The sequence below is a fragment of the Ambystoma mexicanum genome, chromosome 4q (assembly GCF_040938575.1).
Source record: "Ambystoma mexicanum isolate Mex_15411 chromosome 4q, UKY_AmexF1_1, whole genome shotgun sequence".
Classification (NCBI taxonomy): Eukaryota; Metazoa; Chordata; class Amphibia; order Caudata; family Ambystomatidae; genus Ambystoma; species Ambystoma mexicanum.
In genome coordinates, this window is record NC_090928.1 from 285,672,675 (window position 1) to 285,683,950 (window position 11,276).

General features: G+C 47.0%; 1 protein-coding gene across 1 annotated transcript in view; it reads right to left on the bottom strand.

The window, feature by feature from the left end:
• Positions 1-10,758, bottom strand: part of HDAC2 (histone deacetylase 2) — a 427,626-nt gene extending 416,868 nt beyond the window's left edge. The window contains exon 1 of the mRNA XM_069607858.1: positions 10,574-10,758. Within this exon, the coding sequence (XP_069463959.1) occupies positions 10,574-10,625 (52 nt within the window). The 5' untranslated portion in view covers positions 10,626-10,758. The remainder of the gene's footprint in view (positions 1-10,573) is intronic.
• Between the last annotated feature and the right edge of the window lie 518 nt (positions 10,759-11,276).

Genomic DNA, 11,276 nt, shown 5'->3' on the forward strand with positions numbered 1-11,276 from the left:
TATCATACTACCTTGCTTGGATACTGCAGAAAGTCCACAACGTCAGAGTGCAGCTTCTGAAAGGAAGCCCGCTAATGATCACGTTAGAGCATTCCAACATAGGCATCGGCTAACTAATGTTACCTGTGTCAAATTAAATATCCAATGCCTCGACCGGCAAGCCTTCAATAAAGTTGACCTGCCAGTCCTCTTTTACAAACTTTAACCCTACGGTCGTCCATGAGCCCCATGATCTAGTACTTCACCATCAGTCCCAGGATTTCACCACCGATTGAAGAGGAGGGCATTCTCAGTTCTTCCCCTCTGCTCCCCCCCCACCATGGAATTTCCTTTCTCGCCATGTGCTCTAAACCTTATTTGCTCTAAAGCAAGTCTTCTCCGATTTTTACAAGTTATCAAAACCTACTGCTGTTCAATCCCTTAAAGGCTGTCCTTTCTTGACTTGCTTGCCACCCCTTCCTCTTTGACCTAACAGCCAAGCAACTTCTGGGAATAAAAGAGCTCTTCAAAACACAAACATAAGGAGGGCCCAGTCAACAGGAGGGCTGGTGGCCCAAGGACGCAGCAGGATGACAGCCTGTTGGGGCACAGAGCAGGAAGGCCAAGGAGCGAGTGAGCGGCAGGGCTGGAGGGCTGTGGAGCGATCGACGGGCCAGAGAATATGAGGGCTAAGGAGTAAGGAAATGTTCAGCTAATTAGGAAGCAGGCAGGCAGACAGGTGGGTGGAAAAAAAATAAATAAATAAATTTTAAAAAACGAGCGCAGCAAACAGATTTGGCCCAAAAGCAAGCTGGCTGACGTACAAGTGGGCCAAAAGTAAGCAAGCATGAAAATGTGCAGGTCAAAAAGCAAGCAAGCACGCAGGCAGACAGGTGATCCACAAATAAATCAGGCGGACAGGTTGGCCAAAATCAAACAAGAAAGCAGCCAAACGGATGGGTGAACATTATTATTATTATTTTTTTTTTTTTACACAAAAAATACACAAGGGAGCAAGCAGTCGGATCAAACGCACAGCAAGCAAGCAGTCCAGCTGGAGGGGGGGGGGGGGACAAAACCCAAGCAAGCAGACCGGTGGACAAAAACATAAGCCAGCAGTGAGGGTGGCAGACGAGCATTCCCAAAAGCAAGCGAGCCATCAGGCTGCCAGACGGATCCAAAAGCAACCAGGTAGGTGGGCGGGCAGGCCCAAAAGCAATCCAACAGCCAGGCTGGCAGGCAGATAGGTTGGCCAAAAAAAATCAAGGAAGCAGACAAGGGGATAGGCCATAAAGTAAGCAAGAAGACAGGCAGAGGGTTGGGCCAAAAAGCCAGCCAGCAGGCAACCATGTAGGCATGGGCCAAAAAGGAAGCAAGTAGGCTGACAAATGGGCAAGCCAGAAAGAGCGAGAAAGCAGAAGGGTTGGCCAAGAAGGGAGGTAGACATGGGGCAAAGAAATGAGGAAGCTGGTACATTTGGCAGCAAAAGAAGAAAGCAGGAAGGCAGACAGCAGATGGGTGGGCCAAGGTCTTGAGTATGTGGGTGGGCCGAAGAGAAATCAGGCAGATATGATGTCAGTTGAGCAATCAAGCCAGCAGTTGGCTCAGCTATGAGCCAACGGGCATACAGATGGGTGGACCAAGGAACAAGCAGGAAGACAGGTAGGTGGTTCAAGAAGAGAGCAAGAAGGTGAGAAAAGCAGGATGCTGAAAGGCCACGGAGCAAGCAAGCATGAGCGCTAGGGTGCGGTCAGAATTGGGCCAAGGAGCAGGAGAGCCAAGATGCAAGCAAACTGGAGGCCAGAGGGGATAGGAGAAAGAATCTGAGCGGGGGGGGTTATGGTGGATTGAACTGTACGGTGGGTGGTGGTATGGGGCCAAACAGGACCATCCTCCTGCCACTATCCTAAAACAAAGCACTGCCGCTTGCTCACCCACATTGTACAGGTAGGGAAGGAATAGGGCTGGAGCAAGACAGAGCCGTGTTCTGGCAAGATCGGTCTTGCCGCAGCACTGTTCCATGTAGACACGATGCCACAACCCCCTAGTTGAGAAAGCTCTCTGCCCCCTGACTGCCATGAGTCTCCTGAGCACTGTGTTCAAGAAACTGAAAAGAGTGGCAGTCAAGGGCAGAGAGCTTCCTCAACTTGTTTGTGTGTGGGGCGGGGTAGTTAAATAAGGCGCTTGTTGCATATCGCTGCTCAGCTGCACGCATAGAGGCAGTGTTTCTATGCATGCAGCCGAGACGCAATATACCTCGTCTTCTCAGACTGCATCTGAAAGTCGCCCTTTGCTCAACAGTGCAAGCTCAAACAATGAAACCATCCAAAGCTATATTAATATATATATATATATATATATATATATATCTCAATTGGATGGTGCCAGACATGTGCTTGGAAGGGCAGAATCCCTCCTGCTTGGAGGCACCCTGAAGTGACATCCAGCCCCGGGCTTCTATGTCAATAGCACATTTCCCATTTTGGTGCAAGTAAACCGTTATCAACGTGAAGGACAAAGGCCTGCAGAAACAAGAACAGTAAGACCCCAGTGGTCTTCAAACTAGGGCACTTGCTCCCCTGGGGAGAAGCTGGCATCCCACCGCGTGAAGCACCATCAAAACTATTTAGTCGTATCTGCATTTCATCTCAGCCCGATAATCCGTGCAGTGAATGGGCACATTAATGGAACTAAGCGCAGCCTGAAAGCAAGTTTCAGGCTGCGCTTATTTCTCAGTTACTGAACTCGGCAATGGAGTCCCCTTAAAGGAGAGGCACACTGCGACAACTGTGGCTGTTACACAGAGGAAAAAAACTGAAAGGAGAGAAAACAAATTGGAAAGGGGCTGGGAGGTGGTGGAAAACCAAAGCAGGATAAAAGTAAAGGGACAAAGGCATTGTATACGAATCCATAGCCTACGCAGAAGTGAATGGAGAAACACAACCATGAACCAAGGGTGAACTGTGACAGCCACAGACATGAAAGGGGAGAAGGACAGGGGACAGAATGGCATGGGGGGTGGGGGGGTCGGGGGAAGAAGCAAGAGCGAGAGAGGTGGCAGAGAGACAAAATAAACAGCAGGTGGGGAATTAAGAATGACATAGGCAATATAATGAGTAAGAGCGACAACAAGGTAAGAATGTGTGTGTGAGAGAGAAGATTGAATGGGTGGAGGGGGAGATAAAGAGGAAGGGAAAGAAAGAAATAGGGATATAGAAAGACTGGTAAATAGGGAGATAAGGGGAGCGAGAGACCAGCACACCAGAAAGATGCAGAGCTATAGAGTTTGAACATGTGTCATAACTCGATCATCCAGTACAGGCTTTATTCTTTGTACCGGGACCAGTAATATTGCTGGGAAGGAAACACCATGACTGGATGACCTACTCATGGAATGTGGCAACTTCAGTGCTCTGGAAAAGAGTAGTAAGAGAACATACAAAACATGAGGGGAAAATTTAGCAGATCAAAAGAAGAAAGGGGAGACAGAATGGGTGGGCGAGAAGAGAACAAAAAGGAAAGAGAAAGAACATGAGAGATGGTAAGAAAGAATGTGAGGGAGGATGATCCAAGCGGCTGAAAGAAAGCGAGTGAGAGACGGAATGAAAGTCATGGAGAACCAAGAGTCTGCATTAAGGGACAACAGAATTGTAAGGATAAAGGGAGGAAACTAAAAGATGGGAGGAAAGGGGAACATGAAGAGCGACGAAGACAGAGGACACTAAATAGGAAAGGAATGAATGCGACAAATTATCAAGAATGCAAGAGGGGTGATGGACGCCACCCCATCTCCACTATTTATAATCACCTAAATCGGTAAAGTGGTGAAGCAGGAGCTCAAAATAAAAAGTGGACTGGGAGCAGTTAACAGGGATGCCCTTTGAGGACAAACAATGGGAGGTAATATGCTTCTACACCAAGGCAGTGTCTCGCAATGCGTGACTAAACCTAATACAACATATTACAGAGGACATACCTGACCCCAATAAGGTGTCATAAAATGAACCCCAACAGAATGCTGAGGTGTGTGGATGGGAACGCTGGGTTTTCTTCACAGGATACGAGAATGCACTCACTTGAAACCATTTTGGGAGGCACTGTTGGAACAGATACGCAATATGTGGGCCATGTGCATCGACCCAACACTGCTGATGTGCTTACTGGGGCAATTGCCTCACAAGTATGACAAAAAACAGAATCTAATGGTTGACGTAGCTATATGCCGCTTTGCTAAAATCAAGGATATCTCATGGTTTAGTCCACTGTGACCAAAGATTGCCAATTGTAACGGAGACTTACTGAAATGGGTATGAGCGGAGTCAGTGTTGCTACTATTAGAATTGACATATTCCAATGTAAGCATGCCCAATAATGGGCAATACTGCTGGATGGCTTGCTATACCCTTCCGATGTCACGCCTCCTTGAATTCACAAACGGTTGGTTACTCATTTGTCCTTGGTTGATAGGGGCAACTTTGATGGATAGCCATAATGACTCGATAGTAGGTTGTGTAGACCCGACAGGGGTTGTTGGCACACATATATAAGAGAACCTAGGGGATGGGGGGAGGGGCCGAGTTATTGAATTGATATTCCTGAATGTTGGCACTTCCTGTGGTAAGACACAAATAAATGTATTGAGAGTGGGCATGATGTATACTCTTGATGAATGCCATTACAAACCCTTTATTGTTTTAATGTTAGAAGGAATACCAGAACACAGAAGGGAGTGTGAAAGAACAGACCAGACATCCAAAAGGAGGAAGAGACTGAAGGAAGGGAGGAACAGAAAGAACAGAGGAGAGAGTGTGAATAATGTAGAGATGGTGGAGTGAGCAGGGCAAAGCGAGCTATGGGGGGGGGTGAAGAAGGCAGAGTAAATAAAGTATTCTTTTTTTTTATACTTTATTTATTTTTTTAAAGACCGAGCATGCCTGTTCCATGCTGAGTAAATTCCATCCTCCATGATCAGGCATTGGATCTTTTAGATTGGAGATATATGCTCCTGACTTGATTGCCCCTTAGGGCGTGATTCTCTGCCCCCCCCGTTCCTAGGTAGGGCTGTGTGGGGTGAGCACAGAATCACAAGTCTTGAGTTATGATGAGAGGCGCCTCAGGAGTTCGGCCTAGCGCTTTGACAGTTCCCAGAGTTTTGCACCCCTTGTAATAATTGACCAAAATACAGCCAAAAAATATTGTGTAGTTAGTTTTGACTCAAAGAGACCTTATTATGAAGCATTGCTCAAAAATATGAAGCTGACATTTGAAGGTAGCAAGTAGATATATTTATTATCACTTCTGTTCTCTAGCAGCTTTGATCATTATGCCTGCTATAGTAACAGCAATAATACTGTAACATACTATCATATATATGGAAAGCATTATTGCAATACAATTCATTATTTTAAAAAACACCAGCTTGAGCAATCATGGTGTTCACGTTATGTTTGTCTAAGCTATGCTATGCTATGATCAGGAGTGGAGTGACAGAATAAAACACACCTTTAGTCTCATATATGCAAACCATTCAATCAGCACACTTAAACTCACGATTTCCAGGCCTTGCTGTTCTGCGTGCAAAGTGACCACGGGAACCTGCTGTTCTGACCTGCGGTCAAAGGCTCTTCCCACCCCCAGGTTCTGGTTTGCTCTCTGCTACCAAGATTTTATTTAGCCTTAGTCTGTTGTGCTTTTTATATTAACATGCGTGACTTAGTCTACATATACTATGTGTGTCATTTCCTTGGCCTGGACAGAGCGTCTACAGTCTGAACATGCTCTTGAGCTTATCTTGCATTGCACCCATGATTTACCTATGTGAAAACTCAAGTGACGGGTATGGTCTTTGCTTCTTGATTATTTCCATTAGAAAGCATGGGCTTCCGCTTGAACACAAAGGTCTGTGTTCTTCTCTGGCCTATTTCAAATGCCATTTTATTGGATGCATTTTCTGAAGGGGTTTAGGCGCGACAATTGCTTTGAACACTAACTGCACCTGTGAATTTTGGTACCCTGCTTCCTGTCCCTGGCTGCTTATCAGCGCAGAAGCGTCCCTTGACTCTCCTACGAGCTCATCTAAGACAGGAAGCCGCCACTTGTGGTTGGCTTCTTCTGTTGGAAAAGGGGAAACTGTTTGCCTTTAGCTGACCCCAACAGCATGTGTTTGTGAGTCTACAGTTAGTGTCGGATTTTGTCCTTTGGAAGCCAAGCTTGCATTGTATGTGAATGCGTGCTATTTGCCAACGAACATCAATAGCTTATTACTATGATGTTGTCAGCACCACGTGTATTTTCAAGGCATTAAGCCATTGAAGAAATTCTGTGGTTAGGAAGAGGAATCTATCATGTCTTGTTAATCGCCTTAGCTAAAGCCACTGAACAGGCTATGTGATTGCTCTTTGCTGAACACACGAGCGTTATTCATCAATGGCAATATATTGTCTACAGCAAATGTCCAACTATGTCTTCTGACATTAGCCCTTGTGCAACCGTGTACTTTGTATTCTGAGGCACCGCTGTGTTAGCTCGTTTGTAACATTTGTAAATCATGACACTCCCTCGTATCCACCTGCAATGAAACAATCCGAGTCAATTGGTTTGATGAGCTGAAATCCACCGCTCTTTAATCCTCCTATCGCAGAATAATACTATTCGACTCCCGTGGTGTCCGCATTAGTATGCATTTTCACTCTCCTAGCAAACCAAATGTCATCTAAACCACAATAGGATACCCCTCAAGAACATCCAAGCTTGTCCTCCCTTCAAGGTGAAGACAGGATCCCTGGAATGCCCCTCCTCGCCCCTATAAACAGGACAGCTTGAGTCAAAAATGCACGAAGCTACTCACGATTCGGCCAGGCCCCAAGAGGACCAATGACAAACACGTCTGCAGAAAGGTATTCTCTCAGACAGCCATTAAAACCTTATCCAGTCAATGGCCCTCATTACAACTTTGCCGGTTCGGAAACAACAGTGGCTGCAAGCTTACCGCCACCCTTGTTTCCAGACCGGAACAATACATGTCTGCGGCTAGGTGCCATTCCGCCCATCAGGGCAGACCTGGTGGGCAGAATGGCACCCAGCCGCAGACTTGAAACACTAGCACCTTTATTACACGGTGCCAGTCTAGGGGACTCAATGGGAATGGGGATTAACAATGACCACTGCCTGATTTACTGGACCACCGGGGCGGTAATGCCCCGGTATTTACGGCATGTCAGGTGGCGGTTATTCATTACAGGTCCGGCGGCAACCTGCCGGTTTTACCAGCATGGTTACTGCCGGACCTGTAATGAGGCCCAGTATCTTAATGGACACATGTGGGTCAACAGTGGTCGGACACAAATGCCTTGATTGATAACATTGACTAATACTGAGAAACCATTGTGCCGGCGTCATTAGCGACACCACGATGTAGCCATTTAGTCAAAGCACAATCACAACCATGCACAATGATACACAAACACACTAGAGACTAGAGAAAAGCAGAACCCGGCTGCAAAGTCAAGGAAAGCCAAGGTTCACAGCCGAGTCCAGAGATAAGTTGCATATTACAAACCTAAGACGACAAGGGGCCATCTGGAGAAAAACAGAATAAATCCTCATAATTGCAGACAAAAAGAGCCCGATTTCATGGTCCTCAACCACGTGATGCAGCAAAACTAGACAATGGGTATTCACCCACAGTGGGAAGACGAACAGTTCTCAGCACCACAGACGTGAAGTGAAACGAAGAAGTTAACAACATTGCAACATGGAGAGCACTCTCACAGGCAAAAGTGGTGGTGTTAACAGATGAAGTTGTGCACCGCTTCAAGGTGATGAGAATGATTGAGCACTGAGAACAGAGCTGGGTCCCAGGCCTGCACAGACCAGTTCCAGCCAATCCGGGGATGTAATGCATAAGTTTCATGGAGATGGGGCAGGTCAGCCTCCTGACACGAGAGGGCCAATTAGTTCAAATCTATAGGGGTAATCCATACTGTATACCACTCCGATCATCCAACCAGAAAGTGGAATAGGTTTTTCAGGGAAGGGCCCATGTTGTGACATCACTCTGCATCAAAAAGGAGCGACACAGGTTTCTGAGATCTTTGTATGTCCTGTATGATCCCCGTTGGTTTTTGCAATAAACTGCTGTTTTAATTTGCCATTGGCTGAGTTTGTTCTGGGTGGAAGGGTTGTTGGGCCCTTCGGAGCTGAACGGGTGAGCTCGTAGTAACCCCCAGACCTCTGGCATGCTAGACCTCACCAACAAAGGCTAAACAGATTTACTGTATGCATTAGAGTCTGTGAAAGTGTAATCTTGGCAACCGTCATCCAGCGCCAACCCTTTTGTAAGGTACAAGCTAACGCCATGACCAGGGATAGGTGAGGGAGACCCACATGTAAAAATGTTTCTTCAAGGGAGGGTTGGCATAACAAAACAAAAAAAAAAAAAAAAAAATATATGAAGACCACTGCTCTACAATGAAGCTAAAGGCTTAACTGTTGGGCTCAACTTTTAGACGGCCCATGCCTCCCACGATTATCATCTTTGTTAAACTAAACAGCCTTTGAATTGGGATGAAAGATGCATCTAATGGGTCAAGGGAAGTTGAAATAGCTATTCAGCCTCTGGCGCTCAAAGGAAGGGGGTTTCAAAGGTGCATTGGGTTTAATTACCCACACTCGCTACCAGCTTTCAAAATTGCCGTCCAGCCCTCCCCCACCCGCCAAAATGTTAAAGCTGGCTCCGCCCCTCTCAGGGGGACTATTCTGAGAGGAAATTAGCACCATATGAATTGTGCATTGCATGATCAGGAGTAATGAACGCTTGAATTACTAGCACAGACAGGTTTAATAAAAAAAAAATGGGTGGTTCGTTCTTAGGTTCCCAAAATGCACTTTATTTTTATGCAAAGCAGCCAGCGTCCTATATTCAGGGCACACACATCATTCGAAATGTAGCTCCGCCCACACCACTGACATCCACCCTCAGTCATGCCCACACCACTGGCAATCCACCCACCATGCCCCCTCCCGCCTCAAGTAAGGTGAGGGCGGCCCCCCGTACATTTTGGCAATTTCCAGCACTGTGTACAGGACAACCCTCCTTAATACAGAGCAGGTATAGACATGGCAGCAGCACTGGAAGCCTACAGCGTAGACACAACATACGGCAAGGCAAATGTGGACGCTTTGCCGCGAAATAACAGGTGAGGCATCTGCAGAAGAATTAGGTCCAATTACACACAAAATATATAACACATGCAGCTATGCAACCTTCGCTCACATAGTAAAAAGCACAGGCAGCTTCAGTGCAAGTGCAACTCTCACAAATTACAGATTTAGCACAGGCAGTGCAGACTTCCTCTCAGTCATAAAACGAGTGTTAACTGACTGTCAGAAACCCTTTACCTGGGCCTATATTCAAAACAAACGTCAGTCTCCACCGACACCCTTTGCCTGAAAGTCGGTTAAGTAAAGTTTCTCAATTCATGTACGACTGACTAACCCACTTTGTGCCTCGGTTGGAGCTGCTTTCAGGGACAACCGGAAAAAACAAATAATGCTGTTAATATTGGTCCTATGTAGCAAGTAGATTCGCAAAAATGTATACAAGTGTCCAGTTAAATAGGCACTACACACATAGGCATGAAATTCCCAATAGGCACAAAGTGCTGAAGGCTAAAATAAAAAAAAAAGACAACTATATGGTTCGTTCAACACAACTCTGGGCAACTGCCCTCCCCATGAACCGACAAGCTTTGCAAATGAGAGGGTTAGGGAACAGATTTGTGCAACACCAACAGGGGCGGGGCGAACTATGGGTGCTCGGGAACAAGCTCATAAATGAAGTGCTATGCAGGGCTACTAAGTAATGTTTTTTTACCCCTGCCCCACATCATCGACAGTCTGAGACCCGATTAATGTCTGCTGGCCGTTTGTTGCACTGTTCGTGCGCTCAGCCGGCCCAAGGGAGGTAGAGTGTCACAGTCTACCCCACACACCCCCACAATAGGGGGAGGGAGTTGATGTCAGTACCACCCGCGGCGAGCAAGCTACCTAGCACACTCATGCACTACGGACATCCGCCACATAACATTGGGACGCATCCTGCTCCATGCCCAGCACACCTTTAGAGCGCCCGTTATTATACACAATGGCCAGCGCCTCGTGTACGATGCACGGCTGCACCGTGATCACCACAACGCACAGCTGCCCTAAAACGCACACAATGCCACATATCGCACACCGTACCTTGCACAGCACTAAAAGACTGAAGTGAGTAAGGGAGTGGGCGTTGTTATCCAAAAGAGCTAAGGAAGTGAACACAATGCCCTGGCAGGGGGGCGAGAGGAGAGGGGGGTCGCGGCCTGCATGCAGCTGGTCACAAACAGGGGTGCACGATTTAGCCCACGAGTGATGGTCCGTACAGGGAGGATACCGACGATCACCCCCTTTCTATAGACGATGCCAGGTACCGTGGCCCGTTTCTGCAAGGGGAACGCTTCAGTGCACCAGAGAAATTACAAAGGATCATCGGGTGAGGGGTCGGAATCGGCCCGCCACTAACTACCAGCAGAACATTCCCCCCACCGCCGCAACTCACCATCATAGTAGTAGCAGACCTTCTTCTTGTTGCCCCCTTGACTGTACGCCATGAAGCCCTGCGCTGGCGCTCACTCTGCTGTGCTGTGTGCGCTGCTACCGGCGGCCTGAGAAGGAGGAGGAGGGCACCTACCACTGACTGCCGCCAGAAACTGATCACAGAACAAGCACCACTCCCTGTCAAAAGATGCCCCATACACACAGGCAACCATACATAGCGAGGAGGGTGGGTTACAAAATACCTTTAACAAATAAACTAACATTGCATACAAACTTCTGACATTACAGGCCTACATTGTTTCGAGGCAAAAGCGGATGGATCAGTAGCTATCAGAAGAAAGCAGGAGGTGGGATGAGCAAAATAATATGTTTGTGGCTTGTTTAGATTGCCAACGGCACTTAGCGGCTGGCGTACATTTCTGACAAACGGCCCTTTTATTTTCTGATGGGATTGAAGAGGATGTAAACGGATACCTGTGTGCATTGCAATCATACAAAGAGGTGCATGAACAGGAGGACTTTAGAGATAGCTCCCGAGTTTCCCTGTACATGCATGAAAAGGTCCTCCAGGCTTGTAGTCCTTTTGGATTCTGGGACTTGTATTTTTTTTTCTTCTCCTTTCGAAATTTGAGGAAACTGCAAGTCCCACAATCAAATTTGAGAGCGCCATACCCTCATAGATGCTATGTTGTAATGGCATAAAC